This window comes from Protopterus annectens, chromosome 4.part0 (assembly GCF_019279795.1).
Source record: "Protopterus annectens isolate FY-2018-M chromosome 4.part0, PAN1.0, whole genome shotgun sequence".
NCBI lineage: Eukaryota > Metazoa > Chordata > Ceratodontiformes > Protopteridae > Protopterus > Protopterus annectens.
In genome coordinates this window covers 1,208,182,310-1,208,199,602 of record NC_056733.1, presented here as the reverse complement: position 1 = coordinate 1,208,199,602, position 17,293 = coordinate 1,208,182,310, and the positions used below count along the sequence as shown (strand labels likewise).

General features: G+C 38.1%; 1 protein-coding gene across 2 annotated transcripts in view; it reads right to left on the bottom strand.

The window, feature by feature from the left end:
* The window catches only part of JAKMIP2 (janus kinase and microtubule interacting protein 2), a 1,408,623-nt gene that overhangs the window by 437,898 nt on the left and 953,432 nt on the right, over positions 1–17,293 (bottom strand). For both annotated transcript variants that reach the window (XM_044069136.1, XM_044069137.1), the window contains exons 6-7: positions 9,913–10,122; positions 2,713–2,811 (exon numbers count right to left, since the gene is read on the bottom strand). In XM_044069136.1, coding sequence (XP_043925071.1) covers positions 2,713–2,811; positions 9,913–10,122 — 309 coding nt within the window. The remainder of the gene's footprint in view (positions 1–2,712; positions 2,812–9,912; positions 10,123–17,293) is intronic.

Here is a 17,293-nt window from a genome sequence, read left to right as displayed (position 1 = left end):
TTCTGTTTGTTGCAGGACTGTCAAATCATTGTCATGGTAACCCCTGGACTTAAAGTCAGCATCTAAGCCTATCAATACATTCCTATATGCTGAATCATCGCTCGTTAGGCGTGAACAGCATGCTGCTTGATTCTTAACAATGTTCTTGTGTATGTGGGGAGGGTGCATACTATCACGATGTAAGTATGTGTTCTTTCTACAGGGTTTCCTGTAAATGTTGGTAGTGAAACACCCATTATGCTTCCTGATGTTAACATCTAAGAAGTCAATCTGGTGACATGATCTCTCCCCAGTCAGCCTAAGAAAAGATGTTGTGTTGTTGATGTAACTTAGAAACTCATCTAAGATAGTAACATCACCACTCCAAACAAAAAACACATCGTCCACAAAACGTTTATAATACTTGAGGTGCTGTGAATAAAACTCATTTCCAAAGATATACATAGATTCCCAGTAGGCTAGTATAAGGTTTGCATAAGAATTGGCACATGACGTGTGTTTCTGACTTTTTATCCATTTAGAAGTTTCTGACTTTTTATAGTTATGTATTCGTACAAAGGCTTTCATTGGCTAACTGTTTAATTGATAAGTGTTTAAATACAGAAGTGATGAAGTGTTTTATTAAAGTCTGAAGAAGCGTCCAGAGTAGACTTGAAAGCGCTAACAACCCATGGAATAAAGTTCTTTTGCTGTTCAAGTATAAAAATTTTTTATTGATTTTTGCTTTTTTGGTTGATGGTTGGCTTCGATAGTCGTGGAGTACCTGCACCTTGATATTGACATTAATAACACAATAGTTCTCCCTGTCTTAAATCTAAAATTATGTAACTATAATTTGCATGTGGAAATTATAACAAGCGTAAATTTTAAAGTGATGACAAATACTGTAGATGTTACGCTCTGCAACAAGTTCTCTAACTACACTTAGAAAATGGGCAAGCCATACATTAAACCCCGATTGGAAAATAAACCTTCTCCAGCAAATAGTTACTGTACACGTAATGCCTGCCGAAAAACAAGTCTGACAATTCATAGCAGCATATTAACGTGCCATGGAGCTTGGACTTTAAGAAAGCTAATGGCTGCCATTATTTTATGCTTGCTAAGCAATGCTTTTGATTTTTAGAGAGCATAAAATTAAAAGAAATAGAAGAAAGAAAAAAAAAATGAAAAGTGTGCGTTTGTATGTGTGCATGAAGGTGAGAATGAGATCGATCAAGCCATTATTTTACGCTTGCTAGCAGCAGTTCATACCATAGCAGCATCTAGACTAATGAGGGGAGTCCCACACGTACCATCCCAGTCAGAGACAGCTAATAATCTATGTCAGCATGTACATATCATCACCAGGAGCAAAACTGTAACACTGATGCCAAGCCAGATATCCTGAAGAACTTTACAGGCTTGCTATAGATTGTTAGTCTCTAGAAAAGTCAGGAAATGGTGCCTATTTTTTTCTCCTTTCACCAGGAGCAAAACAGCAGCCCAAATCCCCAGCTGGTTCCTGATAATTTGTTCATAGACTCTCCAGCAATATATAGTGTCCTCTCAAATGCTGCAGATTTGAAAAAAAAACACTTGAAGGGTAATGCTTTAGGTATAGTAGTATGTACTGGTGGGTGCAGAGGTATAAAAAGGAGGGTAACTAACAGTTTCTAACTTTATTGGAGGTGCTTCTCAATATTTTAGTGCTTTTACTGGTATAAACAAATGAGATAAGGCTACGAGGAGCTTCTAAACAGAATTTATGAAAGGGTTGGGCACCTCAACAGCCACCTGGTTTATTTGGCAGCTTGTTATCAGTGGTTAGTTATGTGTATCTTTGGTCCCAAGTTGTTTTCAAACCAAAGGCCCCATACTTCACTCTTGTAATCAAATCATGTCAACTGTGGGTTGGTCCTGCGTTACCCACACCCACTCATGGATTATTGCTAAAGTATCTCAGCGTCTTATGGAGCATTACTTTAACACTATGATATTATAGATTTCAGTTAGTTAAAAAATATACATTTTATTAAAAAATGCAAAATGCTTTTCTCACCCACAAAAAGGATCTCCTAGCATGTTAAGAATTACCAAAATATAGAGTTTAATTTCAGATGTTCTTATAGGTTTCTGGGAGGATTGCATAACAGCTTTCTATGAATTTTGAGGCTTTTGTACCCAATGAAAACTTCTAAATACATGATATCTCAAGTAATCTACATAAGATATTTCTAAAATACGGTTATGAACAATCAACAAAAACAGAGTGTCATGTCAAAAGAGGTCTAATTTAGTCATCAACATAAAATCATATTGTGCAAAACAAAACTAGGTTAAGTACAAACTATGTAAGTCTGGGAATAAAAAAAAATGTTAATTGGGCTCGTTATTTATGGTACCGGTTGCTGTTCTTGAAGTCTGCAGTTGTTATGGATGATGGATGCCCACTTTAAAAGTGTAGTAACGATTCCAATAAAAATCTTAAACAGTTCAGGGTATATATTGTTTGGCTTTGTCGATTTTAAACTTATTTCTACCCAGTGTTGACCGAAAATAGTTTAGATTCTAATGGGTCTACACAGCAAACAAATATTAAATAACCAAATGAAAATATGTAAATAGCTTAAAAAGCAGGGTAGCAAGCATTTTATTAATATTCCTCTTAGTGGTGACATTGCAAATTTGGTTTTCAAACTATGGGATGGAGGGGAATAGTGAAATACTTACAAGTTCATTTCTCTCATCTACAAGTAACGTGTTTCTGTCCTCAAGTTTCCGTATTGTAGAATTCAACTCTGCAATCTTTCGCTGGTTTCTTCTAAGATCCTTGGGAGTAAAATACAGAAATGTGACCTGACATATTATTAAGCCAAAACTTACCATCATAATAATCTTAACAGGAAAAAAATCTGCATACTTTGCTAATCATCTTGTTAGAAATTCATTTTATTGTATACATTTAGAATCTAAATGATTAAGAATGAAAAAAGATTCAACATACAAAAGATTCTTCAGAGTTTGAAGTAAAACTTTAGCTTTTCTGTTGATGATGAGTTATGTTGATGCATTACCAGAGGTAATTATCTGTTGTCAAAATGACTATAATGTCGAGCAGAGCCACAGAAGTGATCCCCGGGGTGTATTTCCTATTTCCCATCCACTCATCAAGATTTTTCTTGAAGAGTGTTAATGAGGAACTTTGCTTGACATAAATGGGTAGTTTGTTCCAGAGTATGGGAAGTCTCTGGGACAGGAATCTATCCCTCCAGCATGTCCTGTTTATTGTGGTGACAAGATTTAAGTCCCTAGAGCATGTAGCTCGGAGGGATTGGGATTTCTTTAGGTGTAGCATGTCCAACAGCTCTGGGTTTGACATAGTTTTATATTTTAGGCAGAGATTACCTCAGAGTAGGCAATATGCTACAGAGTAAAGCTGGAGTTTTTTGAGACAGTCAGTGTAGGGCATCTGTTTGATGCCAGTAATCCTCTTTGTGAGGTACTTCTGTGGCCTTTCCAGCTGCTGCAGATGTCTTGTGAGGTACATTCCAAAATGGGCGTTGTACTCTATAATGGGTCTAATGAGTGTCGAGTAGAGGGGAACAATGACCTCTTTTTTCCTGGATGAGAACCCTTTTGTGATGAGGTGCGGCATGTAGAAGGATTTCCTGACTACTGTGGCAATGCGATTATCAAAGTAGAGACTACTGTCCACCTGGATCCCAAGGTCTCTTATAACGCATTCGGCATTAAGAAGACTGCTGCCTATGTTCTTCTCTTTTCATGGGTACAGAGTTTTTACCAAAGGGGATAATAATGCACTTTTTGGCATTGAGCTTGAAGCCATGGCTCTGACACCAGACATCTGATTCAGTCAGGCCCTTCTTCAGGATGTTCACATCATTTGGGGACTCTACTATAGCTCCTAGTTTGCAGTCATCTACAAACTTTGTTAGCCAGAGGCCTTCTGTGTTAGTCTGTACTTCAGAAAAGTAGCTACCAAACAGGAGAGGTCCCAGGACTGATCCCTGTGGTACTCCACTTTTCACTGGTTTGAAGTCAGATTTGGAGTTTGCAACTTTTACAGTGAGGGTTCTGTCAGTGAGCCAGTTGGCAACGCATCTTGTGACATAGGGATTTATACCTAGTTTAGTGAGTTTAGCTATAATTCCAGAATGGGGGATGGTGTCAAAAGTCTCGGCGAGGTCAAGATAGGCTGTGTGAACCACCTTACCCTCATCTACGGCTTTGGTGACTGCCTAAAAGAAGTCGACCAGGTTCAGGAGGCATGATCTGCCTTTCACAAACCCGAACTGGGTGGAGTCCAGAGTTTGGAGGTTACCAATGTCTTTGTTTATGAATTCCATGATGATACATTCCATGGCCTTGCAGACTAGGCTCGTCAGGCTAATAGGACGATAGTTCCCAAGATCAGTGGTGGCTCCCCCTTTGTGGAGTGGGATAACTGTTGCTGTGCACCATTCAGTGGGTACAAAGCCTGACATGAGGCTATGATTGAACATGGTGCTTAGATGGGGAGCCAGTTCATTCTGAAGTTCATGTAAAATGCAGCCTGGGCTGTTGTCCGGTCCCATGGATGCTGTGTTTTTGGCTTTAGAGAGTGCTGCTTTTACCTGTGTAGTTGTGATTACAGGGACTCTGCATTCTTCCTGTAAAAATATGGGCCCTTTAGGGGGTGAGGGGGGGGGGGTAAAGTTAGCACTGAACCTATCTGCCAGGATGTTGGCAATATCAGTTGGTTCTGTAATTTTTGTGCCATTGTGCTGTAACTCAGAGCAGATCTGGGTGTTGCCATTGAGATTCTTGACATAGCTATAGAATGCTTTCTGGTTGTCCTTAGAATCAGTGGCAATCTTGTTTTCATAGCTAGCTTTGGAGGATCTTATAAGGGATCTCAGCTTCTTACTGACACTGACCAGGGAGCTCCTCCACTCATGGGATTTTACTCTTTTTTGCAACAGTTTCTTCCTTCTGTTGTAGAGTTGGTTTATGGCAGGGGACCACCAGATTGGCTTTCTCTTTTTGGAGGATAGCGTCTTGGTTCTGTTTGGGATAGCACGATCCATGCAGTCATGTAAGTGCTTATAGAGTGGATTTGTGCAGGATTCAGCAGTCGTAACTGTATTGTCCATCTACATGGGTGTCATGAAGTTCACCACTTCTGTCTTAAGAAGCATGAAGTTGGCTTTAGAGAAACTTTTTACAGTGGTTTCCTTAATGGGGGGTGGGATGTGGATATCTAGGGTGATTAGCTTATGGTCGGATCTGACCAACGAGGAGTTGACTTCAGGTGTGAAACACCGGTCACTCATGTTGGTAAAGACTAGGTCTAGGATATTGTTGCCCCTGGTGGGGGTGTGGATAAGTTGATCCAGGGCATTGGAATTTATGAATTCCAGAAAGCGTTGAGCGAAGGAGTTGGTACATGAGTAGCTTTCCCAGTTAATGGTGGGGTAGCTGAAATCGCCCAATATTAGGGTGTTTGGTTGAACTCTAATATTTTCCAGTATATCAATAAAAGAGGAGTGGGAACCCTGGGGCATGGTAGGGGATCTGTAGCAAGCTACAATTTGGATTGCAGTTTTGCCCAGAGTTATTTGCACTTGGATAACCTCGGATGCATTATGCTGAGCAACTAGCCTGGAGGTGTGGATATCCTTAATGAATATGGACACACCTCCACCTATGGTGTTCCAGTCCAGGTTAGATGGCCGAAAAGTGTGATATGAGTTATAGCCTGGTAATGCAGGGGTGCTCTCTGGAGCCTTGAACCAGGTTTCAGTCACTGCACAGATATCGATGTTCTCCATTTTAAGGAGTGCATTGTACTGAAGTCTCTCCCACACTGTCCCTCATAATTCATGAACTGTTGCAAGGGGTGATTACAGCTTCTTATTATGTAAAAATTTAAAAAATATATTACCACAGACATATGTGGTGGAGAATACATGGCTAATTAGCATATGCCTCTCTCCCAAACTTCCTCATTAGCATTTGGCACATCCAGGAAGACAGAGACAGTCCACCACAGTGCAATATGCCTTCATTCTAAAGCACCGTGCTAGGGCTGTCTTTGAATCCCAAATGGTTACAGCAATGTGTACACCTCACTGTAACCTTTTTGAATTCCTCCCTGTGTGTTGTATATGTATCTTGTTTAGTGGTACTGTTACAGAAAGAGTTTTTAGTAAGTTAACATGTAGGGCTAGCACTCATGAAGAATGTGATAAAGGGCAGTGTTCTTTGTTTCTTTATTCTAGAACTATATCAACGCAGAAATAAGTTACACCAAGAATGGGAACACTGCTGGATACAGTGGTGTCTTTCTTCCCAACCACTAAGGAGTTCCAGAGAATACAAACAAAATCAAGGTAATTGGACCTCCATACTTGAGAACATTTATGAGCTAAGATTTTATTACTAATGGATAAAAAGTTAAAGCAGGAACATGTTGTGCTTCATACATTGAAGTAAACAGAGTTAATTAAATATAGATATTAGGACCGATTTCTACAGATACGGATTTTGTGCAATATAGTTTCAGTATTTCACATTTTTTAGTAGTAAAGAGATTTCAAATAAAATTCCAATAAATTATAAATATATATATTTAGAGGTACAGCAATGTGAACACCAGCACTCATATACTCATTGTTTTTCTGACATGCAAGTATAACAGAATATGGTATTACTGAACAGCTACAACATTTTTATGATGATACATTTCCTAATTTAAATGAAATTATAATATATGCACATATTTAAAACTATTACGATGGTTTCTTTGTTCTCAAGATTGCAATGATCACTAAAGTGACCTAGTCAAGGGACAACTTGATCACCTTCTGCCAGATGGCATTCTGCCATAGAAAGAGGTAGTGCTTACTGCAGTAACAGATATGGGGGTATTCCAAAAGAGATTTAAAGCGTGATTGTCTTTTGTATCACTTGATTGCTCTATTGAAGATTTACTGAGACAGATGTGCTAAAAGGTTATTACACATACTACAGCCAAGTTCTGTGGTACCACAGAGGGACCACTGCAGTTGTTCACTCACAGGCTGTGGACATTCTGATTTCCTTTGACTGAGAAATGCAACAACTCTTTTGTTTAGATGATCTATATGTGCAACTGCAGCTGTAAGTTATCCACTGTTTCATTTTGTTAACAGTTCTCAATTCTAAAATGGATTAATAGTATATTTTTATAGCAGAATCTGATGAAGTTCACAGCAATGAGAACAGAAGCATTACTTTCTTGTTTTCATTTTTTTTTTTACTGTACAATATATAACAGGAGAAAGAGCCATTAACTTTTAGCAGTCATTAAACTTAATGCATGGAATGAAAGCACTCAATAGGACTTTCCAAACGGAGTTTGATCTACCACCAGATTTCCAACACTCAGTTTTCTACCTATTTTTCCCAGATGCAGTTTCACAATTCTCAGTCAAGGAAGAATGTTCACATATATGCTCTGTTATTTACGGCCATGGGGAAAGACTAGCACTGGTGACTGGTTGTGTATTTCTCCCAATCAAACATCCATTTTACAACTTTCTATCCATTAGGAAGACAAGTTTAGTTCATGTAAGAGCATTAATTGATATAATATAGTCAGCACAACCACTGCAATGATATGATCTGGTGACTGGTAGGTTGCTGGTTTCAACCAATAATACCCTATAATGTAACCCCTGGTCCTATAACATTTCTAATCATGGATTTAACTGACATCTATCATTATGCAAAGTTGGCAGAACAGTCAGCCAATAAGAGGATATGCTCAGTTCTAGGCATTCCCAGCCAATCAACAACAACAAGCAAAATCAGAAATGACCAATCATTTGGTACCTCATTTTAATTTCACATGCAAAAATACCAGGAATCTTATTTCCGTGGCAGTAGCTATTTTCCCACTAGAGGGAACATTTATGAATGGCAATCAAATCCTGATGGCTATACTTTATGCCCCAGGCACATTTATCTAATTTACCATTCCTTTTCCACAAATCAATTATTTTTCTATATACAGAGTCTCTTCTACCCCCTTCTTTTAGGGAGGAGTTAATATTATTGGCATTCTGAGTATAAAAAAGTTTGTCATAGTTGCATAAACTCTGATCTAATGAAGTCTTAGTAAGGCAGAAAATGAAAGTGGTTATCTGATTAAAAATTACTTATGTGATTGCTTTTAAGGTTAGAGGATATAATAAAGTAAATTTTTTGACTCAAAGAACTCAACTCCATGCACCTTTCTTCATTACAAATAAGTACTTTTTTGTCTGATCTCTTTGCTGAAGTATACTTCTTAATATTTTTTTTTTGATCCACTGAAGTTCTGAACTGACCGCAGCTCTTGTTATTTCATCTCTGTTTATAGCTTACTATGATAGATTCTAACATGATCCTTTGAATCATAACAGCTTGAGAGCTGCCTCTCAGACTGATAGGACAGATCAAAACAAGTGTTTTTTTTTTTTCAAAGGCAAATGTGTCATGTACCCCCTCCCCATGTGTAAGCAAGCCATCCACAACTTTGACATTATAAAGACAACAACTCCATGGTTGCACAACACTGAAAAAGGGGAAAGGAACAGAATTAAATATACTTGGCTCTGCTCTTGTGTTACCCCATGCTAAGTTCATCCATCCTGTAATAGATAACATGTCTCATGCATAAATTCCTATCAGAATGTATTCAATTGTGCTGCATTGTATTATTTTTTGCTGAATATCCTATGTACTACTAATACTTGCTTTCTTATAATAATTGTAGTGTACCCTGTGTTTTATTATTTGATTGCTCTCTGGAGCTTTTCTCCCCAGGCCTCAACTGAAAGCTATAGTTAGGTAGGTAAGTACTAGATAGCTACCCTTGTGGGCCATTTTATGCCTAGTCAATTTCCCGTTAAAATGTGAGAATCAGATTCTGCACTATGTGACTGTGGGGTAAACACTTTAACCATTTTATACCACCCCCCAGCCAGGAAAGTCCGGCAGGGCATAATGGGGTTTTATGCCCATTCAGACTTTCCTGGTTAACAAATGCAATAAATAGACAAATATACATACATACATACATAAGAAAGCAAATAAATAGAGTCCCCAAAACAGCACACAATAGTCTCTGTCAAATCACTAGTTTCACTCTAACACAAGTGAACAAGTGCTTTTATGAGATTTTCATGTATCAAAAACAGAAGGGGAAGCCTTAAAAATACTGAGATAACATCCAGGTCTACATTATGTGATCAAAGAATCTCTTCTTCGAACACATAATAATCGACACATATACAGCGAGTGCCGGAAACTATGAAAGGCCATGTCCTCGAATTTTTTCCTCAGGAAAAAAATCACATGGCCGTAAAATAAAAGACAAACTTTAAAACACTAATCAAGTGGGGGGCTTTGCCCCCCAACTAAATATACCAACTCCAAGATTGCTCTACATTGAAGAAAAGGGCGATTCCCGATAATGGCCAACTGAATTTTTTCTCAAGGAAAAAATTTGAGGATGTGGCCATTCGTGATTTACAGCATTCGCTGTATATGCGTTGTTTATTATGTGTTCAAAGAAGAGATTGTTCAATCACATAACATAGACCCATAACATCCATATCATTGTTTGAAACATTCTCATCATTTCATTCTTTTTCTGACAACCATAACAATTTTTATTTATTTAAAATGTGTTGCCACTGGTTCCCTCCATTCTAGCTACACACAGTAATTTATAACAAAATCTTTTGGAATGCAGATAGGTTTGCAGGGTGATAAATCTTTCAAAGAGCATACTTTAGCAGTAGATAATTATATTCTATTTATGATGCCATAAATATATCAGAAATGTTTGTGATAATCATAAAAAGGACTATTATGAAGTGTTAATAGTATTCATTTACATACCGGACTGCCGCAGTGCTCAGATCCATCTCCAACCCTCCCAGGGATCTCTCGTTTGGGGCTACTCATGTTACACTCGGCTTCTTTTACTAGAAAGAGCTGTTCATCAAGGGCTTCTTTTTGTAGCTGCAGTTTCTGTAAATAGCCAGTCTGAGTCTCCAGTTCTTTTTCCAGAGCAAAGATTGTCCTGTCTTTTGATTTGATTTCATCCATCTGAAAAATACAATTTGAATTACTGTTGATCATGCAGTACCAAGACTGTTACAAAACTATACTTGAATATGAATAATATACAGTTTCAAATCGGCTTCTTAGTTTTATTAGAAAGTAACATGGAAACAAATCACCAAAGCATACACTAAGGTTAGCTATCAAAATAACCTGGATGCATCTAACTAAGGAACTGGAAGTTAAAAATAAAAAAAAAATATTAAGAAATATTACATCACAAAACTATGATTGATTTAGAAAATATTAGATTTGTTTTTTACACAATGAATCTAAGAAATCAATACTAAAAAGATAAAATCACATCAGATAAAAGAAGTATATACACCAGGTACTAAAAATAAAGTGTCAGATGTGGAGGGGAATATTAGAGACAGTTAAAATATACTACCATAATATTAACTCTCAAAGTGTTAAACTAGAAACACAACATATAATAAGTGCTTTTCTTCAGACAAATATAAAAATTAAGTTAAAGGATCAGCATATTAAGTTAACTAATGGATCATTGAAGAGGATACTAACGCTATCAAAATAATATTCACTATCCACGACAACAATAGCCCCGCCTTTATCAGCGGGGCAAATCACTATATTACTATCAACATCTAATCCCTTCAAGGCTTCTCTTTCAGATTTAGACAAATTATTAAAATTACTTCTTTTGTCATTTCTAAAAGCATCTAAAAGGTCATCCTCACAGAGCCTCACAAAAGCTTCAACCAATGGGTGGTTTTGTGGTGTAAAAGTGCTGGGTTTCTTAAAAACGGAATCACTACCTATATTACATTGCACATTGCCATCATAAATAAGTTTCAACATTAGATTCCTACCAAAAAGTCTCAAATCAGTCAAAGTCTTCACATCATTAGCTCCAGCAGCAGGAATGAACGAAAGGCCTCTACTCAAAACAGACAGCTCAGGCACTGTTAACTCTCTCTTGGAGATATTAAAAAATATAGACTGTTCGTTTGTTGCCACATCTTCTTGATGGTCCTGTCCCCCCCCATGTCCATAGTTTGTTTCCGTTTCCCCTTCCCTGATTGTTGAGACATGATGGATTCTGGTTCTGCCGTATCGGTAAAGGGAGGCAAGAAAAAACTAGCTGGGGTACTGCCCCTTCACCAATCGCTACAGCAGAGCTATTATAATTATTAAAGGAGGTCTTTTTCCTCATGACAGGTTCACCAATAGGGCTTTTCTCTCTCCCCTTTGGTGTAGCATAAACTGAGGTATGGACCGAAGCAGTATCACCCCCAGACAAGTCAATACGTTCCACGTTAATCACATTTGTTTTATCTTGCCCAAGCTTTAAACAATTCACTGTATCCTTCGGGGCTGCATTCTTATCATTTGCAGCAGCAGCAACATTCCTTGCCTCAGTATAATGAGGCCAAGAAAAGACATGTCCCAAATTAAAATCCCTCAAGTCTCTTTCTAACTTCTTTTTCTTTTGAACAAGAAGCCTTAGCCCGTAGGCTTTTTAAGTGATTAGTATATATTTATACTTAGTACTTTGCTCTTTATATTTTCTTTTAGGTCTATGTATGTTTATGTCATTATAGTAGCTTTTAGGATAGATTAGGTATTATGTATTTAACACTGTAGTACATTGTATTGAGATTAGTAGAATGGGTGGAGTTTTTAATGATGTTTTGTCTCTGATTGGTGCAAGACTGTATTTAAACTGTTGAATTTGCCTCATTTGTTATCTGATGAAGTGGATGTTGGATTTACCATGAAAGCGCTTATTCCTGGGTATTGTATTAAATACTTATATCAGATTTTTCTTCCTATCGCGTGTTCCTGATACTCATATAAGTTCTATCATTTAACCTTTATTCGTGAGAGAATCTGGATTTGCTCTTGACTTGGTGGCAATATTTTGGTTTTGTTCTTACGTTGTTATATCACTAGTCTGAGGACATGGCGGCAGAACAAGAGGGAGTGGAGAAATGTCTGGCAGACTGCAACATTGGGAGACTTGCCAGATTCTTAGTGGAAGATGAAAGCCCACTTCTTGATCCAGCCTTTATTGGTAAATCATTGACGACTGAGAGACCTAATGAAATGGATAGGATGGTCCGCTCAAAGTTCTGTGTGTTAGAAATGATTTGTATCAACTGAAACGCCTCCAGCATCAGCGTCATCATCTAGAGGCATGCTTACAACATGGCGTTGTACCGAGGGGATTGAGAGTTCTAACAATGCCGACCTATGGTAACCAGTACCCGGAATTATTGGCAAAATGGCAGAAGGTGAACTTGGATGCAAGTTTCAACTATGTTCAATTCTGCAAGAAGCTTTTTACACTCATTAAAATAGACAAAACACTCAACAATTTGATGTTTGTGTCATTCAACAGAGCACATTCAGATTAACAAAATATAGTTGCATTTTTAGCTGTCCTGTTTTTATGTATATGTATGTATCACACAGATTTAAATGCTAACACACTGACATCATGTTGCAATTGACAGTTGCTGTTACTATTCAGAACCACCCCTATATTCTTTCTATGAGGACTCAGCTATATAACACAGTACCACATGGGTCTGCTAGAAGAGGTGTCCGGATCCAAAAATCTGCCACAAGACGTAAAATTTCAAGACTTTTATTGGCAAATACATATAAAAATGCTGTAGTGGTTAAGCACTTTCATCTACTTAATAGACTTCATCAGAACACTAACTTACAATTCATTATTCCTTAAATACTATGGTAAGCTGATGCAACACCTGCTTTTAATCAGCTATATAAATGGAATGATAAGAGCTAATCACAGCTTATTCATTTATTGACATTCAGGATTCATAACATTGAACAATCATCAAGTTGCAGTTACTTCTACCTAAAATCTATAGCATATATATTGAATATGGCCAGGAATGAGCTTTGTTTTACATGTAGAGAGGGTCTATTTCAGAGCAGCGATATCCTCTGAGATAAACCAGTCCCTCCAAACCATTTGGTTCATGTTGCAGAAGAGGTTTAGATCCCTAGACCAAGTATTTCTGATGCCATTTGATTTGCTGATATGCAGTAAATCCATCGTTGCTGGGTTAGAGGATGCCTTGTATGCCAGACACAGATCACCTCTTACAGCCTGTAGGATACCAGGCATAGTGCTAGGGCTTTGAGTCAGTCAATGTAAGACATATTGTTTAGGCATTGTATCCTTTTAGTAAGGTATCTTTGTGGGCATTCCAATTGTTGCATATATCTGGACAGATACATGCCAAAGGGGGCATTATACTCAATGACTGGCCTAATGTGGACTGAGCTAACGGGGACAATGACATTCCCAGATCTAGACACAATCTCATTGTTTATAAGGTGTAATACAGAAGGACCTTCTTATGACCTTGGACATGTGTTGGTCAAAAAGTTAGGTCACTGTCTACAAATGTTCCCAAATCCCCCTAAATTGAGTCAACTCATAGGAATGTATTGTGAATGTAGTATTCCTATATTAATATATAAAATCATTTTCTGGTTGAAATAAGGAAGTTTTTTTTTTCATCTCGGCTTTAGAAATATATCTAGTCAAGGTCCAGGTTAAAGCCCACTGGAACTGTGAGATATGGCACCATACCCTATTGATAAAACCTGGACATACTGTTTCTGTGATATCTTATTTGCTAATTGCTTTTCACGAAACTGCAGGTAAGCTAAACACAAATATTGCAAATATATAAGTGACTGACTTAGTGAATATATGACTTAAGGCAACTTCCTCCACTATTTGTAACAATATTCACTTGTCAAAACTGAAGGGCATTTCAAAGTCCTAACAAGAAGAAGGAAGGAAAGTAAGACCTTCGTATACCATTGACCATTGACAAGGCTGACCATTCCAGCAAGAGGCATTGTGAAAACTGTGCTACTTCACTGGGATTCATAAAGATTACCACTATGTCTGCACTAAGTATACACTTAGTGTAGCCTTTCTGAGTGAATAGACAAGAAAAGCAATGTTGTAGGGATGTTCCTGAATACAGAAAGTGTAAAGTACTTGTACACTTAGTGTGCACTTAGTGGTAACCTTTATGAATTTCAGGGCATGTCTAAATTACTTCTGATAATAAGCACTTAAAATTTAGATTGGATGATTAAGAGAATGCATTAAAATGCCCTTGTAGTTTTGGTGCACTGTATGTTGGGTCACAGTGGAGGCTATTCTGGAACTTATCAGACCACTTTTTCTCTACCTTCAGTGTGGGGAAAATAGATAATTTAGCAATGATTATTAGCTTTTCTTCACAAAGTGATGTATTTATTCACTGATTTGTTACCTGGATAGTACAACTGGAAAAACAGATAGCCCTTTTCAGTGGAGGGCTGGGTAGAAAAACTCCAGAGTAGGAGCACGTTACACAGACAACATGCAGGTATTAAAAACTGAAACATATAAACATACAAAGAATTTAGTAAAATATATAGTAGCTAAAATTGTTTACAATATTTATATCTAGATGTACAATATGCAGTATGTTTGCCAATATAAATTAGGATTTGTGGCCGTTAGAAAAGACAAGGAGAATTAGGTAGACCCTGATAATGGGGGAGGATAGAGTAGAGAAAAAGACATAAATGAGCTTGACTAACAAGTTTGAATTGTAGGATGTTATAGGCACAGTTAGGGTAAGGACTTAGCCAGGACTGGAGCATGAGCATAGGCATGAATCATCTAGATGTTGCTTTAGCTGAATTTTGAATGGTTTATCCTTTTCACTTTGTCTAAGAGCTTGTTTATAGAGTTCCAAGTTTTTGATGGTATAGAAGGAGTAAAACATGGTTGCAGCAGAATTCTTGAACTTACAGTTACTACCTGTGGAGCACATGGCTTAGGCTTGGACACTTTTCAGGGAGGTATAGGAATTTGTTGCTAGTCTCTAATTGTGAGTTTGTTAGGGAGTATCATAGTTTGAGACACTGAAGTTGTTCTAGGGGTATTTGGTGGTGAGTTCAGTGCCTGTGGTTTGAAGCAAATTTGGCTATTTCCTTGTAACACTGGTCTAGGGAGAAGAGTGAGGTAGAATGCAGGTTGATGGGTATGAGGGTGACATAAAGAAGGGTAGAGAGAAGGAAAGCAGATGTTGTGGTTGTTCTGGCTTTGCCTTTTAAGTACAGTTTGATCTTTTAGAGGCTCCCTAGTTTTTGGCGAGTTCTTTTTACTATCGGTTTTATGTGGTGGTCGAATTTCAAAATGTTGTCAGTGATGACTCCCAATAATTTGGTGTTGATTACTAGTTCTATTCCAGTATTACTGCAGGAGGTGATGGGTAATTGCTGTTTTTGGGAGCTATCTGCTTTGGGGTGAACAGGATAAGTTCTTTTTTTTTTTTTTTTGGAATTTAATCGTAAATGTGAGTTTGTTAGCCATGCCTCAGGGATTCCTGGGTTAGGTGTTGAAGTTATATTATTAGTGTGGAGTCACCTGCATACTGTGTGATGGATGTACGTTTAGTTACAGTATGCAGATCAAAGGTGGAGATATTGAACAGTAAAGGACCTAATACTGAGCCTGGGGGACTCCAACTGTTACAGGTAGAAAGGTGGAGATGTCATTTCCTCATTTTACTGCCTGTACCCAGGTAGTCATGAAACGAAAATAATGATGATGAGACTAGGTGTAATGACGATAATTTAAGTAACAGTTTCTGATGGGATACCATGACAAATACCTGGTATAGATCCAAGTCACCATTAGTCCTACTCTGACTGACTGTAGTGATAATGTTTAGAAGTGCAGCTGTAGTGCAGGTAGAAGCCTGGGTTATGGTGAGAAGGATGTTGTCTGTAATACATTTGAGTTGTCTGTGAGTACATTTTTCTAGTACCTTTGATAGAGCAGATAAGATGGATTTAGGCCTGTAGTTAGAAATTTCATTGAAGTGTCCTCCTTTGTGCAGATGTAAGATAATTGATTTTTTTTTTAAATGTGGGAACATATCATTCCTTAATTGTCTTATCTGTTAGGATTGGCACTGGGTAGGATAAAGTGTCTGCTGCTAGTTTAATATATTCAGCTGGCATTTTATCTGGGACCATGGTAGCAGATTTGAGTTTAAGGAGTAGGGCCATGGTAGCAGGTTTGAGTTTAAGGAGTAGGGCCATGGTAGCAGGTTTGAGTTTAAGGAGTAGGGCCATGGTGGCAGGTTTGAGTTTAAGGAGTAGGGCCATGGTGGCAGGTTTGAGTTTAAGGAGTAGGGCCATGGTAGCAGGTTTGAGTTTAAGGAGTATGGCCATGCAGATTTGAGTTTAAGGAGTAGGGCCATGGTAGCAGGTTTGAGTTTAAGGAGTAGGGCCATGGTGGCAGGTTTGAGTTTAAGGAGTAGGGCCATGGTAGCAGGTTTGAGTTTAAGGAGTATGGCCATGCAGATTTGAGTTTAAGGAGTAGGGCCATGGTAGCAGGTTTGAGTTTAATGAGTAGGGCCATGGTAGCAGGTTTGAGTTTAAGGAGTAGGGACATGGTAGCAGGTTTGAGTTTAAGGAGTAGGGCCATGGTAGCAGGTTTGAGTTTAAGGAGTAGGGCCATGGCAGCAGGTTGGAGTTTAAGGAGTAGGGCCATGGTAGCAGGTTTGAGTTTAAGGAGTAAGGCCATGGCAGCAGGTATGAGTTTAAGGAGTAGGGCCATGGTAGCAGGTTTGAGTTTAAGGAGTAGGGCCATGGTAGCAGGTTTGAGTTTAAGGAGTAGGGTCATGGTAGCAGGTTTGAGTTTAAGGAGTAGCTTCTTGATCACAGTAGTAGGTACTGGTTGGGAGGTAAACATCTTTTGTCTACTTTGTGGTTTTATGGGGGGCTGGTGGTAGGGTTGGTGGGGTGTTAATAACAGAGGTAACTGTATAAAATGAATGTTGAACTGATTACTGATACTACCTGTTTGGTTAGTTAAACATGTGGTGGGCTGTAATGATTGACCTGGATTTAGAAGATGATTTATGGCTGACCAGAAGGCTTTAGGGTTACTTTGGTTCTCAGTCTGCAGTCTACTCTAGTATGGTAGTTTTTTTTTTTTTTTTTAATTCTGAACTTGTTTTTGGTAGCATTTATTTGTTCTTTGTATGACTGTAGACTGTATATAGTACTGTACTTCTTCCATGTTCTCCATGCATTATCCCATCTTTTCATTAATTTAGCATCATTAGACAGC